Source organism: Pagrus major, chromosome 8 (assembly GCF_040436345.1).
Source record: "Pagrus major chromosome 8, Pma_NU_1.0".
Lineage (NCBI taxonomy): Eukaryota > Metazoa > Chordata > Actinopteri > Spariformes > Sparidae > Pagrus > Pagrus major.
The window spans coordinates 30058817-30077668 of NC_133222.1; the positions used below are offsets into that span (position 1 = coordinate 30058817).

The window sequence follows — 18852 nt, forward strand, 5'->3', positions numbered from 1 at the left end:
AGTTCCCTATTGCTTTTTTGCATTACCATGACAGTCTCATGCTTTTCAGTGAATAATTCTTCGGATGCCGATCCTTCCCTTTCTTTTTAGGCTTTGGTTTGCCTTTTTGCGATGCATTGCTCGACTCACAGCGAATGCTAATACTTTAACAGGTAAAACATCGGCAGCCTCGTCAGCACTTTTTCGCAGCGAGTGAGAGAAAGAAAGAGAGAGGGAAAGAGAGAGGGAGGCCTGTTTTCAGGCCTTGAACACCAGGAATGTTGCGCCTGCTTCCAGGGAGGGAGACAACATTTCTCAAGGACTCTGTTAAAAAGTTTGCCTTGTCCAGATCTCCCCCTTCCCCTCCCGCTTTCCATCCCTGAACCACCTGGAACACCCAGTCTTTACGTTTAAAAGCCATCTACACTGTCTGCCTACATAAAATGTGCATTTACACGAGTGCTGCTATGCCTGGCTTGTGCACTGCACGGCAATTTCTGATGTGATGAGAGCAGGTGGGATGCTATAGTGTGTGTGTATGTGTGTGTGTGTCAGGTTGGGGCGGGTTCCTGCGAGCCACAGGTGCACGGTCGGGGATGTTACTCTGCACATTGATTTCACAGTCAGCGACCACCATGCAATACATCGAGAAAAGTGTTTCTCTATGGTGCATCTTCAAAGAGGCTGTGGAGGAACCTTCGAGGGCATGAATATGTAGATGAATACCCCGGGGAAGGAAGGGACTCATTCACAGCACCGACCGGAGCCTTTTACATTAGGCAAGGGCGAAAGCGTGGGATGGAGAGAGGGGAAGAGGCGAAGAGAAGGGAGGAATGGGGAAGAAGAGAAGGAGATAGAGGGGAGAAAAGTTAATGGGAGGCTCTTTTCTCATGAAGTGCTTTTTCCTGTTAGCACTGGACAGCTTTCTCTCCCGCCCCCCACCAGCACCATGCCATAGCAGCACTCTCAACATATCCAGTAGTATAAGATCTTATTTACCAGTATACGTGCCTGCCTGCTATTGAATAAAACATAGTTACATAAGGACCAATGACGAAGTCTTGAGAATGGAAACTAAAAGAGATCAAACCCATTACCATACACTGGCTGACCCGTGTGTGTGCATCTGTGTTGTGCATTTATGTGTGTGTAAATGCTGCAGGGTTCCAGGGATCCATCAGTCTCCCGTCTGGAGCCAAGCTAAGGGAAGGTCAGCCTGATGGATACATCCTGACATGCACACAGCCTGTGATGTCAGCTGCGTGTGTGTCTGTGCGAGTGTGTCTGCATGTGTGTTTATGCGTGTGTGTGTGGGCTGGCAGGCTAGCCAAGCGCAGGCACGGTTCAGCAGAGCAGAGGGCGGACAGGCAAGCAGGGAGGGAGGCGCTAGCCTGGCCTCGGCGCCCTAGTTTGAGGGGTTTGAAGGGGGTTTTGCTGGCAGAGGGGTTGCAAGGAGGGGGGTGGGTGGTGAGGCAGGGTTAGGTGTAGGCAGGGGTTGGCTGGGCTGGCAGTGGAGGAGGGTGGGTGAAGGGGCTGAGGTGTAGGGGCGGGCTGGGGTGGCAGAAGAAAGGCTCCATTCATGAGTCGTGCCATCTCTGGCTCCCAAGGGGACTGGGGCTCATCAATGACCAGGCCAGCTGGGAGGATGTCAGCATGCAGACTCTCTCTCTCTCCCTCTCTCTCACTCTCTCTCTCTCTGTCTCTCTCTCACTCTCTCTATACCGTCCTCTCCCTTTCTTTTGTCAAGGCCCAGTGCTGTCAGAGCCACTAGCCCGAACACTGAGGCCTCTCATGCAGTTGGGTCCCCCATTGAAAACCACAGAAAGCCTCTGGCTAGCCGGTGGTTTGCACACCGTCTGTACTGTAAGTGACATCTATGGTCTGCAGCGAGAAGCTCACCGCCACCACCCTCTGAGAGGTACTGTCTGCGGTGGCCATGCCAGCTGGAGATGAGTGAGGTGGGGTGCAGCATAAAGGCTGATAAATTGGCAGTGTCAGCTCTGATGGTGTATCCAAGGTGATTACCAGGTGACGAGAATAAAGTTTTTAGCCTTGCTTGTGCTTTGGCTCTGTGAATGGCAATGCTCCCCTGATTTCCCTCCACCATGAGGTTCATATTTGACTGATTGAAAACTACTGCTACTGCCATCATTAGGTCAAAATGTGTTCTGTTTCTGTTTATGACCAAATGCAACACTCAACTGTACTGTGTTCAGGGCTAACTGGCCAAAGTTTGCATGCTTACATGCAAAACTAAGAAGGGAAACATCATGTCTGCTAAACATCAGCATGTTAGCCCTGTCATTATGAGCCTGTTAGCATGCTAACGCTAGCTGTATAGCTTCACTGATCCGCTAGGATAGGTACAGACTCTCAGACAATGTCAGAAAAAACCGTCTGTAAGTAAGACGTTCTTCTTCTGGTGTCCTTTTTTGAGCATATTAGTCAAGTCTTGAAATACCCTAAAGGCGCACTATGTAACTTTTTTTCATGCCTGCAAACAAAGAAATAGACTTTTTGGTGTACTTTAAAGACATATGTTGAGAATAAAAATACTTCTGCCAAGCCCGAAAGTTCAAAAATAAAAGTACTGAATAACCAAAATTTTCACTTAAAAAAAGTCACACAGTGCAGCTTTAAAATAATTCCGTTGACCCCCCAACACGTGGCTGCTCATGTGCGATGGAGAAGGCTCTTATTTCACATCAAACACTGAAGTGGTCCTATCTGCATGACTTGTCAATCTCGTGTGCTTTACTATGTTAGGAAGGAAAAGGAAAGGGGGGGAGGGCAGGAAAGGAGCGAGGTTTGTGAGCTGCGCAGATGTTTGTGCTGTTTATCACTGCCAGTGAAAGGCCTGCATCAGCAACAGCTGTAGGCCGCTTTGCATGCAATGGCAGCGGTGCACTGGTACAGGAGAGGCGAATTTGCATTTGTGGTTTCATATCATGAGCAACGATGTTACTCCCTCTCTCATCCTTCCTCTGCTCTCTCCCTTGCTCTCTCTCTCTCTCTCTCTCTCTCTCTCTCTCTCTCTCTCCCTCTCTCTCTCTCTCTGTCTGTCTCTCGCTGTCTCTCTCTGTCTCTCTCTGAACGGGAGGAGATTTCTGAGAGGAGGCAGAGAAGCCATGAGAACAGCCTAAAGTAGAGCACTGGAGCATAACCCAGGAAGGTTCAGGCTGAAATGGATCCAAGCATAACATCAACACTAGCAAATCTCTCCATCACACACAAGGGCAAAGTCCGTGTGGTCATGGCACACAGCTAAGCACACATGCATAGAAACGTTGCACTAAAGCTAAAGCCCGGGCACTAATCACACTTTCATGAAAGTAGGTTTTGTTGAAGGCAGCTGTTATGAAAGCCACCTTTCTTTGACATCAAATGGGGCTCTGCTGCCAGTTTCTGCTTCTTTGTATGCTTGTATGAATTACATACCATGATGGTGATTGGAAGTTACTTAGTTCGGTGTTTAAGTTTTAAGAAAGGGGGTAGGGTTGAAGGTCCTGTGGTCTGCATGTGTCCGCTGGAGTCACAGTGATCTGAAGGAGCATCTGATGAAAGAGTTTCCTGTGGCTTTCATCTCTACAATGCGTTTCGATGGGGAAGAATTTCCTCGCAGCCGAGTTAAAAAACAAAAACAAAAAACAGCCTCGTATTGTGAGAACAGCCTCCTCTTTTTTCCCAAAATGGCTCGTACATATTTTTGGTTTCTCAAAGTCAAATGAGGTTTTTGGAGAACTCATACTCATGCAAATAAGGGGGTATATGTTATGTGCTTTTGTGCGGGAATGTGTGAATCCTATTTAGAAGACAAATGCACTGCAGGACTGCCGGGCCGGGCACGTGACACTGGGCCGGGCTACAGTATATTGGGTTCATTATGTCGTAAAATATATTGCAGAACACAATTTCTGTGATGATGATGGAGCGTTGCCTGCTTCCATTATCAACTTCTGCACAGACAGCATGATAAGCAGGGGGTTGAAAGTACTAACAGTGATATTTGAATATATAAATAGAGCATAATCCTCACAGACTTTTGTCTGTTGTTCTGTGTTTGTCAAGGACTTTTTGTCAGTTGAATAGTAAAGTGATTTGACTTCAGTTTCTGAAGACTTTAAATCAGCAGCGTTTACATGGACCCTAGTATTCCACTTAGGATCAGAATAATAGCCCAATTAGAATTAAAATGCCTCATGTCACCACCTCAGTCACAAGAGACTGATCCGATTCCGGTCTTCTGAATGATTTTTTAATCAGATGGAGAGGGGTGCTGCAAGCCTTTCATAATGCCTTCATCAGGAAAATATAATCGCCTAATTACCATGTAAACACTAAATGTGATGTAATGTTTCTCTCTGGTTTGATTAAATACAGTATATGTTTTCTGCTTTAGGTGACATTGCTTGCAGGAGAGACAAAAACATGGCAGTTACAAAAGAAAACAGTTTTGTGGCTGATGAAACTTTTTGTTGGAGATATTTATTCATTTATTTATTTATTTATTTATTTATTATCGTGGAATGCCTCCATGGTTGAAAAGCTCAAAACAACGACCTGTTCAAACAAGTTGTGGATGAACGAAGCCAGAATCCACTGAACCATAAAGCCAAATATGGTTCCCAGGACCTGATGTGGCTCCATCTTGAAAATTGTATTGGCAGGTGGAGCGAACGAACGAATGAATAAATTGAATTTTTGAATAAAGTTGGAGAAAAATCATTCTTATTCTTATTTCCCACATTAGATAGCTCACAGCTGGCAGAGCCACTCTGCGCATGTCTAAAAAGTTATATTCTGATTAATGGTCTAATATGTAAGAATTGAACACCTGTCTATTTCATCCTCCAAGCAAATAGGGGGCAGCATATAACCGTTAGTAACCGCTGACTGCTGCTAACTGTAGTTGCCAGCTCTGTTGGACATGCAGCTAGCCTTCTATTATCTGACCCTGCCTGAGCTTCACCATTGAACTATCGCCTTTTTGGGTATAAAGTGGCATTATGAGACAGGACAATCTGAGGCTAGCTGGTTAGCATGCTGCCTTCAGAGGATGCCCCTGCAACACAATACAGAGACATCTTTGACATAAATCAACTTGAAGAAAAATAGTTTCCTCTCAGTCTGTTGATTATTTTATTATTATTATTATTATTATTATCATTATTATTATTATTATTAAATTATTATTTTTATTATTAATTCTTACATACTGCACCTTTAAATGCTTCTTCTTATCAGACATCTTTATGTAGCGTACATGTAAACAGTTAAGATGAAATCTCTAATCAGAATGATTTCGGATCAGATTGAAGAAATATTGTGGAATGATGGATAACAGGTTGCTAAAGTGTGTTTATGAATGTTTGCTGAAGTTAAAAGGGACAAACAACCTTCCTGGAACACAACTAGTAGTTTTAAACTTTTCTAGTGTGTTGCCTCTCTGTACCTGTCCACATCTGTGTGCAGCTGTTAGTGTTATGTCCATTCTAACAGGCTGTTAGTTGAGGATCATGCTAAGCCCAGTCCTGGTGTCCATCTCTTCTCCTTCCAAGTAGACCTGGCTGTTCCCTCTGCTATCGCCTCCGAGCAGGCTCCTTTATGCCTCTTTGGCAGCCCCTTGATAGACGTCTCGGCTCATTGCGTGTGAAGGTGTCTTTGTATTGCTGTGTAATGGTGCCCTAAGATACTGTTGCTAGAGTGTTGTCTTGGTGTCTGTTCCACCGCTGCCCTTGAGACCCCAATAACCACCCTCTGTGACAGGAGCTCCTCATCGAGCGAGGCGCTGCTCCCCCTCATTTGCTTCATTTGCGCCTCTGCCGCTCTTGAACTCTCTTCCATTTGTCCAGGTTTTTTTTTTTATCTTAGTATCTTCTGCGTGTTCTGCCTTTCCATATTAGATGTATCTCAGTATGCGATGAATTGCCAGTGCCTACTTGTCACTTTGCCTTTTCCTCAGTGAGTAGTGAATAGAGGGCAAAAGGGCTACAGTTGGAAATTTGCTTTTAAGTATGTGAGGTATGTTCATTCATTCTCCTCCAGCCCTCGGAACGCTTACCCATCGCCCCCCTACAGGCCTATAAAGTCCTATAGCATCCCCCCATGCTGTTTTCCACATTCTCTGTTTCCCTGGTACCTACAGTTCCAGCGGGACCGAGGCCAGGCCCCCTCGTTTCTCTCTCTGCGACCGAAACTCTGCCAGAGCCTGTCCTAGGCTTAGGGGGGAGCGCTAGCCTAGTTACCATGGTCACGGCAATCAGCATTGTGAACCCGGCGATGAATGAGCAACTTTGCAAGATCGGCCTTAAGCTCCTGTGATCTGTGTGTCATGCTTTTAATATGTTATTAACAGATAGAGGGGGATTTCAGTTGAACCGGTTCTGTCTAGATTGGAGTTACAGATAGGACAAGAGTTCTGCCTGTTTCTGTTAGCAGAGGCAAATTTTTTGGAGCTAATTTCACCAATAGTTTGCAGCACGTTAGACCCCTCCCCCTGCAGTGATGACAGCCAGAGAACCTCTTAAAAGTGCTTTGGATTGTTAGAGAGCACAGTCACAGTGTTCTTGGTTATTTTAAGCCCCATCAGAGACGTGAGCTCACAAGAGGTGCATTAGTCTTTCTGACAGGATATAAAACGTGTTGAATGAAAGTTGGGAATTGTTTTGGACTGCTGTGCTACTCAAATAACTGAAACAATATCTCTTCTTTTTTTTATCAAATCATAGATATTTATCTCTTCTACCACTGAAATGGTCTCTTTGTGGACTGAGTGTGTGTGTGAGACGGTAAATGAATGTGTAGCCGAATAAAAGCCCAAATGAAGCTCATTGCACGCTCTACAGAATTTTTATGTTGTTTTTATTTTTCATGGCATAATTGCTTCCACATGGCTTTGTGGTCGTGGACCATGAAACTCTGTAAACATACCACCCCGCTACCTCCACACAGTCCCCATGTCTGAGTAGCGGAGATGGGGCTCAGCGATTGGTGCTGCTTGGTTATCGAGTTCTGGCTCAATTTCCACAAACAGAGCACACATGAAGGGTATTAACGGAGTCGTTTCCCACAGCTTAAAGCGCTAACGCAAAAATATAACATAGTCACGAACATCATACACGCAGAATAAAGTACAATTACAAGTGGAAAAAAGCATCATAAAACAGTGAGATGTTCTCCTAATGTGGGCAATGTTCGGCAGATAACACACAGCAATGTAACAGTTATTGTTGACATATGACAATATGGATATACAGTAAATACAAACAATGCTGCTACAGGCTACAATGAGAATGTCAATAATAGGAATTTGTCTAACGACCTCACTGTTCACATAGAGTATAGTGCTGCAGAATAAATAGACAGTGTAGTGAAACAAAGAGAAGAATAAGATTATGAGCAGTGTAACAGCTGTAAACATATGAAAATAAATATGAACATAAAGGATCAGCTGACATGTTTTTCAGGGCGGATACTGATACTGATTATTTGTAGGAGACGGATAACTGATATTTGCAACTGATATACATTTGCTGTAAAAATAAGAATTTTAGCGTCAAATTTTAGAAAAACCAGTGATGGAAGGTAACTAACTACAATTTAGGTTAAAGTTCTGTATTTCCATTTTCTGCTACTTTACATTTACATCTACATTTACTCGATAACTTTAGTTACCAGTCACTTTGCTGATTCATATTATTCAGTGTTGACTGAATTACTATTACTTGTGATGTGTAACCAATCAGAATGTGCTTGGGGCGCAACATTGAGCTTTAGACCATAGGGTGGTGACTACAGACAGAGAAAGAAAACCGCATCAGAGCCATAATATTGCATTTTTATTAATTATTATTAATTTATTTGATCGGGCTCAAAAAACACTGATGCTGATGATAAGAATGATGCTGAATAACGCCCCCGATAATCAGCCAGAGCGATAATAGGACTATAACTTATATGTAAATAATGCTGTAACTGATTTATGAAAACATAGTACAAATGTACATAGTATAAAAAGGATGCATGTACAGTAGGTGATGATGGTCTGGTATAAAGTGGCAGTGCAGGGTAGTCGTGAAATGTCCATTGCGTGGGGCAGAGAGTCCAGATGAGTTGTGTGTGTGTAATCTGGGATGCTCCAGTGGAAACAGCCTAAAAAAGCAATAAGAAGGAACACCTGTCAAGCTTTTTTCAAGCATGCATTGAGTGATAAATGTTAGGATATCACAACAGCCTGCAGACACTAAAGATTCATCAAATTGTCTTGGTGTGGAAATGTGAGACGGTCTCTGTGTGTGTGTGTTTGTGTCTGTGTTGTCTAATTAAATCGCACTGGCTTCAGAAATGTTACCAAAACCTGTGGACAGTCTCCAGCTCACTCCTACATATGCAGTGTAGATTATTTCCTTCTCTGACCTGTGCGTACTCCACTGGGCTGCTCTCCATGAGCTCAGAGGAAGTGTGAAACGAAGCTCCTCATAAGGCTTCTGCAGATAAAACTTTATATTGAAAAATGACAATGTAGTCATGTAACAGTCATAATCTAATTTTTCTCCTTTTACAGCTCCGGCACAAGACAAAAATGTCTGATTTCTAACCATACTGTGTGTTTTCTCTGTCTCCAGGGCTCCGGAGATCATCCTGGGCCTGCCGTTCTGTGAGGCCATAGACATGTGGTCCCTGGGTTGTGTGATAGCTGAGCTCTTCCTGGGATGGCCCCTCTACCCCGGGGCCTCAGAGTACGATCAGGTAACATATAACGCTTGCTTGGCCTTTCAAATTGTTTGGGAGTTTGCGTACAGTTATGTTTATGCATTTGTGTGTTTCCATCAGTGTGTGTTTGTGAGTGTGTCTGGGAGGGTGGGATGCCTCTGCAATCCCCCTGACAGCCCCTGATGATTCTTGCGCAGCCTCCCTGTTTATCTGAACAGATGCCACAGAGCCACTTGTCCAATTAGCGCAGCCCCTGTGCTCCAGAGCAAGACATTGCGGCGTTCCCCTCTCTCTATCAGTCAGACGAGGCTCAGTGGGAAAACCTTGAGCAAGTTGTGCTCCATCACTGAACAAGCTCGCCTGATTTTTCACAAGCCCGAAAAAACTTAGCAAAGTGTCTCATTTACAAGTCTCAAATCAATCTTAGACTCTTGAGCTGAGGTCATGTTTGGGCGCTATGCATATTTCAGCCAGATAAGTCTGGAGTAGTTACTGTCAGCCTTGATTTTCAAACTGCCAAAAAAACATCCATCCTAAAGTTTTGGACTGTTATTTGGCACCCGTTGGAAGAATTCACAGTGCTCCCCAATTAAAGGCAACTTGCGGTTCAATCATGCATATAATGTGAAGAGTTTAATTTTCCCTCTTGTGTCTTGCAGATCCGGTACATCTCACAGACACAGGGTCTGCCTGCAGAGTATCTGTTGAGTGCAGGGACAAAGACCAACAGGTTCTTCAACAGAGAGACAGACTCCACCTACCCGCTGTGGAGACTAAAGGTACAGCCTGAATGATGCAAATGCATACACACAAACACACAACTTACAAGTGGAGGAATGTAACTGAGTACATTTACTCAAATACTGCACTTCAGTACATTTATTGGGTACTTGTACTTTACTTGAGTCTTTTCTTATCATGCCAGAGGCTCGGGGCAGGTGTGGTCACGTGGCCATGGTGTGCATGGCCTCCATTACATCACATTCAATGTTAATGACCAATAATAACAACAACAAAAAAACTACAACAGCCATAAGTCATGTAGGCTACAGACTTTTAAATGGTGGGCAACAGCAAGAAAACGTTTTACTACGATCAGTATTTAACATTTTCTTAGGCTTTAACCAATCAAAACTCAGGTTTAGTCGAATTTTTTAGGACATCTGCTCACCCAGCATCTCAGAGGGAAATATTATGATATACTTCACAAATTAGGATTACATGCACAAAACATAAGAAGAGTTTATAAAATGCGATGTTTTGTCAAAAATTAAACTACCCAACAGTTTACACAAGCGCAGCCTAAATGATGAATTGCTTAATTTAAAGTCAATTGACAGAAAATTGGCAACTATTTTAAGTCATTAAATCATCCTTTCAGCTTCACAAATGTGAGAATTGGCTGCTTTTCCTTTTAATGATTGTAATAATTTTATATTTAATAATTATATATTTTTTTTAATCTAAGAATTCAGAGGCTTGGTCCAAACCAATATTGTGAATGTGTCACTTTGGGCTCTGGGTCACATTTCTCACTCTAGCTCCAGCTCAACCAACCACAACAGTAAAATCCTTCTTTCACATTGATGCATGAGTGATAATCTAATGATATTGATGATTATATAGTGGTATGTACAATAAAATATAAAAATAGTAATATACAGTATAGCATAAAGGTCACAGGGGACCTTTTTCTGCTTAACTTTTAATACTTTAAATACATTTTCCTGATTGTACTTATACTTATACTTATACTTGTACTTGTACATATTTGTAAGTAACAATTCCAATGCAGGACTTTTGCTTGTCACAAAGTACTTTTACAGAGTGGTTTAAATACTTTTATTGAGGTAAAGCATCTGAATACTTCCTCCACTGCTGCAAATTACAAACTGGTAGCATCAAGAACATGTTCCTCGGAGCAGGTGATATGGTTGCCGGCCACATCTGTCATTGATACTCCACAAACTCTGGCTACACTTTGATGGACCTGTTTCTGTCTATAAACAAAGTGAGAGAGTAATAAGAGCAAAATGGATCTGTTTGAGAGGATCCGGCAAATGGAAGTCCCGGCCTGATGACTCCGTCTCAGAGGGTGTCTGCTCTGACCCCCCTCCCACTGTCCCTCTATGTAGGCCACTCAATAAGGAGCTCTGCTCCTTTCTTGTGTACCCTCATTAACTTAAGTTGAACTTTTGTGAGCCACGCAGTGAACTTACTCACTGAGTTCTTGAGTGTATTGAACTGCAAATACTGATCCATCTCTGCAGGGTATGGCCATGTTTTAACCACGTCTTTGTGGGATTGATCTGTTTCGAGTGCATTTGTTCCTTAGGAATCCCGGTAACATACCACACTGACAGAAACTGATGAACATGATCAGAGAAATGAAGATGTATAATAGTGTATATGCTCTGTATGTGCACACCATGGGCTTTTAGCACATGTCAGGTAAAAAGAAATTTGCACCCAGTACTAAGAATTTCAGAGTTACTCTGAAAAACTGCATGAGGCCTTTTTAAAACACATTGTTGTCAGTTCAAACAAGGGAGTTTCTGAGTTCCTTAAGATAAGAGTTGACAGTAACATTGTGGGCAGGACACAGACACAGATTATTAGCACACGCTTGACACCACTGCTGTAACTCCTCATGATTTTCTAGTGTCTCGGGTATGTGGAAAATCAAACCTAAAGGCATCCTGACCTCTTTCTTTCCACTCCGAAGACAGATTGCTCAGCTTTAATGTGACCTTGCCATGTGTTTCCACGTAACAGCAGCTGCGTGGCTTTGCTGACTGTAATTAAAAAATATCATGTGTTCAGTCAGGAGGTTTCCATAGTCAACACAGATTAGTTTTGTGTAAATTTGCATCTCTGAAAAAGAAAGATCACCTGTGTTTATAATTGCCTATAGTTTATGTAAATGTATGTCCATGTGTGCTGGTTTTTAGCTGCAGTGCAGTGTGTATTCCCTCCGTGACATAGTGTGTGCCTCCACATGCAGTCTCCCCCAATCTTCTCCTGGTTGTTAGATGAGTGTTTGTGTGCTACCCCAGGGTTGCTCAGAGGGCAAGCTGAGTCCTGCTGCACATCAGCAACAAGAGGCTGTAATGAGCCAAATGTAAATAGTGCGTTTCCAGAGGGGAAGTGTGATTTGAGTGGAACATCTGCTTCTTGTCTCCCGCAGACTCCAGAGGACCATGAGGGTGAGACGGGGATCAAGTCCAAGGAGGCTCGCAAGTACATCTTCAACTGCTTGGATGACATGGCACAGGTAGGCTGTACTGAGGTTGACAGTAGTCTTCAAACACACCCTCCTGTCTGGCATTTGAAGCCTTCATCGACTGGGTCTACTCAAGTCCAGTTTGATCCACCACATCCCGAGAAGTGTCTTATCAAACATTTGAAATCCTTATTCAATATTAATCCTGCCAAGGCCTGATCTCCAGATGCGCTGCAGCTATATAGAATCTGAGTAAAATGAAAGCAGCTGTTCACTGAAACCCCCTCCTCAACTCTGCCTCTGCTCCTCATTTCGCTTAACCGCCATCTAATAAGTTGCAGACAGACATTTGAGCTGAACATGTGGCGAGGCTGGTTAACATGTTTTATATGTACAGTTTGCTTTCTTATTTAAGCTGTGTTGTGGCTATGTCTTCATGCTGAACATCTAGAGTGCACGCAGGCATGTGGGGGGTAAGAGTGTAAAACTCATGCACACATTCCATAAGGTCCCCCGTCAGTTTCCCAAATCAGCTCAGCAGGATCAGCACCATATTGCGTCTGCATGACTCAACTGCTTAGCCCCTCTCCCTCCACACGTCACCTGTGGGAATCTGTTTGTTTAGAAGATCTTACATAACCCCAGGAAGTGACTTATATAGCCTTATGTATACATGGAAAAGCACTGCTACTGAACATCAAATGTCACTTCCCTCTATGACTGAATTCATCTCTCCACAGTGGGAAAGTTCACATGCAGCCATGACATTTTGGTAGGACGTGCCTGACAGTGAGCTGATAGTGACTGTTGTTTTGTTCGCCCTCGCTCGGCCAAATACTGGTTCTGCTGGCAGATATGGCAGCGCTGATGGAAAATTACAATGTTTTTCCCAGAATCCGTGACAGTGCTCTCTTGTCATCATGCACCGCGATCCTGCCTCTGATAATGACTAGCCAAGAGATAAGAGTTAAGCAGGTGAATTATTTCTTTTTTTGGAAAATGGCCAACAACCAGCAGCAGCAGCCTTTTGGAAAGTGTCCATAGGCAACACATGTAGTGACTGAAATGATGGAGACAATTATGGCTGTCCAGTAGCGCCTAGGGCCGCTGTCAGGCCTGTCTGGAATAACATGCAGTCGGCTGGGACAAGATAGTATCGCTGCCTGGGCTTGTTGAATTTACAGTTGCACACACAGACACACACACACACACACACATGCAGCATTGAGTTTAATGAAACCAACCTGCACTGGTATGATATCCCTTGGGTCATCTCTATCTCCTACGCTTCAAGCTCTGTGTCCCGTCTTCCTCTCACTGTCGCAGCCAGACTCAGCTTACTACAAAAACACAGAGGAGATACTGCACAAGCTTAGTGTGGGTGAAAACCGCCTATTTTGCCCCATCTCACTATCCCGACAAACAAGTCAGCATTGTGGACATCTGCCTCCGCGTGTATAATGGATGATATAGCTAAAGGCCCTGAAAGACAGAGGGGCTGGGTGCCAGCGAGAGATAATGAACCTCCTTTCAGTCGTGGGAAATGTGGGGAGGCTTTAGTCACAAGTATATCTAATTTGAGTAAATCTCAGAGAAAAACTTGAGGCCTGGTGTAGATGGGAGAAGGGCCGGCACAGCTCGAAAAATGGATTCACTTTGATCTGCAGTCCTTCAATATCTCTGCTGATGGGCGTGAAGCCATGGCAGGAGGAGCAGCATGGTCTTCAACGTTATCTCGCTTTTATCACACACACTTACAAATACACTTTCCCTTTCCTCAGCCACTCCTCCAGCTGGGAACATAAAGTTTGAGGGAAAATCTGCACGTTGTAGTGCTGTGCACAACACAGGCCTGCATCCAGTTTGCCTAGCACCACATCTCCCGAGGCGTAGCCCAATCTGCCTCTCCGCTCGACATCTGCCGTCCCTGCCCTTACTCCAGAATGGCATGTCAGTGGCACAGATGTGGCTCCATAAACATCGTTGACATGCAAGGCACGCAACGCTGACCGTGTTAGCTGAAGCCCCTTTAAGTTTTTCAGTGACCATTTTCATTTTTTAGATTAGAAAATGTCAAAAGTTGCCTCTTGCTGTTATTGATAGAAAATGAAGCATGAAATATCTTTTTTATCTGCTAAATTCACGTACTTTCATTGAATGGATGAAAAATTCTTTTTCCTCTTCGTGGCCTCTTCCTCTTCTTATCCAGCCTGATTATATTGGCACGCCTCAGCCAACTCCCACCTGCTATGCATGTGCGACCAAACCGTGTACATTACCCAAAGTCATCTCCTCCGCTAGCGGAGGACGATGTGATTATTTCTCACCTCATTCTGCAGATTATTCCTTTATCACAGCCAGTGGAGATGGCAAGCAGAGAAGGAATGGTTACAGAGCCTGAATAACCTGCATAGAGAAAGAGAACTGAATCAGATTTGCCGTGTTGACTGGCAGCACATCTGATAGCCCCTGGAGCAGGCCTACAGATAAGCGCTGCGTCTTTATTAAAAACAGGCCTGCTACCTCTGCACAGCAGTCACAATAAACAAGGCTGCCTGTCCCTGTGTCTGTCCTCGCACTGCCTGACAATGCGCTTGCTCGACTTGCTATCATGACCTTGTCCCGCCCGCTTCATTCATCAACCCTAAAAGTAAACCCAGTCCCCAGAATGATTCCCCTGCTTAACGAATCAACTCCTCCTAGTTATGTTTGCTTTTCATCAGGGCAAAAATCTGCACAAATCTGCTTCGCACAGTATTTATCCACAAACCTAAGCCGCAATGTTTAATACAGATGAAGCAACACGATGTTCCAAGGCAGCTTCCCAGAATTGCCTCGGAACATATTTAGGTTAAGTTGTCTCATGTCAGCTCACAAAATGGTGTCCTGTGTGTGAAAGGTTTTCTTTTTTTTAACGACCAGCCAATGGCAGTATTTATTGGCTTCGTGTTTTTTGTTTGTTTTCACATCTCAGGAATAGATAAAAAATCTCAGCGGAGGCGCCAGGAGATATTCCAAGTGGCGCTATAAATACCAGTGCAAATGTTTATAATGTCACCAAGGTGCAAGGTTATCACTGGGCTCTGTGACACACACACACACTGACACCCTAACTGATGAGGCCTTGCGAGTATTAATAGGCCGCTGCATGGGAAGAAGCTGTGGGAGAGATTTTTCTCTGTCGTCTGCAGAAACGTTAGAGACCTTGAATGCTCGATCAGCCGTCGTAGGTTTTTTTTAAAAAATGCTAAGATGGTTGTGTGTTTGCCTCCAGGTGAACATGACATCTGACCTGGAGGGCAGCGACATGCTGGCGGAGAAGGCCGACAGGAGGGAGTTCATCGACCTGTTAACCAAGATGCTGACCATTGATGCGGACAAGAGGATCACCCCGATTGAAACGCTCAACCACCCCTTCGTTACCATGTCGCATCTCCTCGATTTCCCGCACAGCACACAGTACGTGCTGAACGCGCCCCTTGTTGTTGTTGTCTACATGTTTTGTAATTTTGATCAGTGAAATAAAATGTAATACTCATTCCTCTGTTGTCACAGTGTGAAGTCATGCTTCCAAAACATGGAGATCTGCAAGCGCCGTGTCAACATGTACGACACAGTCAACCAGAGCAAGACGCCCTTTATCACCCATGTGGCCCCCAGCACCTCCACCAACCTCACCATGACCTTCAACAACCAGCTGAACACTGTGCACAGCCAGGTAACTGAAACAAAACAAACATCCTCTCTCAGCACGCTGTTAGGCAACCACTGATACAGCTCTTTTATTCTAGTGGTCGCAAGTATGTAAATTATTTTAACTATGGTTGACTGCGTTTCCACAGTAGGTTCTAATAAAATTATAATTAGGGAAATGCAGCTGAAAGGAAATAAAACTAAGGATGAAAATAAAAGTCTCTAAAAGGAATTAATTAACTGACACACTGCATGTAGGATGCATAAATACATGAATACGCAAGTGCACATGTATCAGAATGGATAATAAAAGCCGAGCTGCAAGATGGAAGATGCATCTGTCTTACACACCCAGTCAAACGCCGTCTTAACCAAATAATTGTATTTTAAACACCAACTGTCAGTAGTTGAACAGCTTAAGCAGCCCGTGAGCGGCTGTTTGTCTCTTTGTTCTATTTTTTCTCACTGTCCGTTCTCCCTGTCTGTCTGCACGTCTCCATGCTCACTGGCCTTCCATTTCTGCCTTGGTGCATGTATATATCTGTCTGCCTGCGTTTCTGTCTGTGCCCCAGGTCCTGTGGGATTGTCACAAAGTGCTGATTACACACATGACAAGCCCCACTTCCTGCTTGCCTTGCATTCTGGGGCTTTCAGGCCTTAAGAATCCCTTCACCAGGCTTCCTCTCTTGTTCCCTCCTCTCGCTGCTCTCCTCCTCTGTCTTCTCCTCTTTCCCTTCCATTTCCCCGGGTTGAGCCTGTGGTGCTTTACCTCTCCGTTCCCGTACGGTCTGTGAATCGAAACTGCTGACTTTTGGCTTATGCCGGAATCACCGAGCGTCGGGTTGCAAGGTTTTCCAGATTGTGCTTAGTTACAACTCCTGCTCCCCGCTCCACCCCACCCCTCTCTTTAGTAAACAGCGTTCTTTATCACCAACTATATCGAGCCGGCTCACTCTGTAGCATGCGACAAAAACCCCATCTTGCTGTGATTTAAATGGATTAACATTCCCTCAGCTTGTCTTTTCCGCGCCGGGCTCTCAGGGCATATAGACAGACTTAAGTTAGTGATTTATTCAGCTCGATTCATTTGCGATGCTGGAATGCATCTTTGGCTTGTATTTTGCTGCTTCCGTGCTTTGTAGCCTATGATGAATGCCACAGTGCCATATTGATTATGTTCCCTCCCCTGGTGTTCATTGAACACGCTAAAGAGAGCAAATGAAAAATGAAAGCGCTGTCTCTGTATTTCCCTCCGCCCCTACGTACGCTTAATGAAAAGGCTAAAATTAGACAGTGTCTTGTGGAGCAAATACTACTTACGAGCTGAGCAAACGGTGTCTCTTAAAAGCATTTGCTGTGTCTTGGATGTTCCCAGGCTGTCTTAGTAGTCCACATGTCTTATTAATGGTCAAGGCTGGAGTTACCTAAGCTTACGTAATTATACAAAGACTGTTGGCCTTGAGATATATTCTCTTGTCAGGCATATTGATTTGGAGGCTGGATAATGAAGCTGTGACATGAAATGTCAAATTTAGCTGCTCCCCTCCATATTGGCTCATATTGATTCTGTAACATTTACATTAAACAGAATGGAAATATGATTTCCTTCTGATTTTTAAAGGTCCCATATCGTAGAAAGTGAGATTTCATGTGTTTTTTATTTTAATTTTAAAACAGGTTTAGATGCTTTAGATGTTGAATTACCTTGAAAGTATCAAAACTCTCCGAGGGGAAATGCACACAGCCTGTGTTCAGAAACTGTGCCTACATACAATCCGTCAGGACTTCTGTAACCTTGTGATGTCACAATGATAAAGTCACCACCCTCAGCCACGGTCGTGGTCACAAAAACACAGGCAGAGCTGATGCGGTCCAAACACTCCTGCTAGCTGCACGGCTAACTGAGCTAACAAGCCAAGAGTAGCTATAGTCATAAACAGAATAAGCGGCAGTAAACTACTTTGGTGATATGCTGCCCCTATTTGTTGTTTGAATAAAGAAAAATAATGTGTTTTTTGCAAATTGAAGCATGTTAATATTTTCTAGTTGACACCCAAAATAAAAATAAAAATCTGAAAATGAGCATTTAATCTTTATTGTTTAAGTGTGATAATAAGTTAGATGTATCTGTTTAGTTTATTGTTGCTAAATTGTGTACTAAGACATGGAAAGTATCAGTATATTCACATAGAGGACATTTTTATACATTTACTGTCCAGCAGCGCATTATTAGTGTCTAAATTAGATTGGCTTGTGTGTCAGTAAATGTTATAAATGGTACAAAATTTCTAAAATCTCAGTCTAAAGGCGCTCTGGTGGCATTTTGCTCATTGCTGGTTGATTATTCTAGGAATTGTAGAATTGATTACATCTCTCCTCACATTCTTTCTCTCCCTCTAATTAATCAAATCAGCAGTCTGCATATTTTAAGACACTTTTAAATCAGTCGTCAAATTTCCTTATTCATCCATCGCCTCTCATGAATGATGGATGCACCGCTATCCGTCTACCTTCTCTTGATCTGCATCTTTCCGTGTGCATTATTTCGCGAGAGTATTTTTATCTTTCTGTTTTTACCATGCCTGTTGTTCAACCCCTTCCCTCCTTGGAGCACTTCCACTCCCCTGTCATTCCCATCAGTACCTCCACTCTCATGATTTTTATTTTGGTCCCATCATTCCTTTAGGCCACCAACCTGGCTCCCTCCTCCACCAACAATGCCACCCTTTCCTTTGCAAGTCCTGATGTCTCCATACTAAACTACCAATCTGCACTCTACCAGCCCTCCGCTGCCTCCATGGCAGCCGTGGCCCAGAGGAGCATGCCCCTGCAGCCGGGTGCTCCTCAGCTCTGCGCTGCCCGGCCTGACCCCTTCCAGCAGGCGCTCATCGTCTGCCCACCTGGCTTCCAAGGTAAGGAGGTCTGACCAGTCCAGTCAGTAAGCATTAGTGTGAACGGAGTGAGTGGGATGTTGTGGTCATCTGTGCAAAACACAAGTTCTCCTGCACCTGCACTAGAACACAGTTAAACAGCAGTGCATGCAGCACTGGAGTGGGTCTAAGTTCTGACAGTCCTCCCTTTTTGCTAGCTTTTTGTCTCTTCGTTTTGCGGCTTAAGCCCCATACGCAGTGTCAATCGCACCATACAAACGGTGATTCAGAGATAACTTGATGAGGCAATTAATCATTTGAATGGAAATTTGTGTAATGCTTACTCACTCACTCCTTTTGTCTCCGCTGTGTTTG

The 18852-nt window shown here is 43.9% G+C and overlaps 1 protein-coding gene across 1 annotated transcript in view; it reads left to right on the plus strand.

The window, feature by feature from the left end:
- Positions 1-18852, plus strand: part of hipk2 (homeodomain interacting protein kinase 2) — a 70690-nt gene that overhangs the window by 44366 nt on the left and 7472 nt on the right. The window contains exons 3-8 of the mRNA XM_073471455.1: positions 8604-8727; positions 9351-9470; positions 11879-11965; positions 15189-15373; positions 15470-15632; positions 18294-18519. Coding sequence (XP_073327556.1) covers positions 8604-8727; positions 9351-9470; positions 11879-11965; positions 15189-15373; positions 15470-15632; positions 18294-18519 — 905 coding nt within the window. The remainder of the gene's footprint in view (positions 1-8603; positions 8728-9350; positions 9471-11878; positions 11966-15188; positions 15374-15469; positions 15633-18293; positions 18520-18852) is intronic.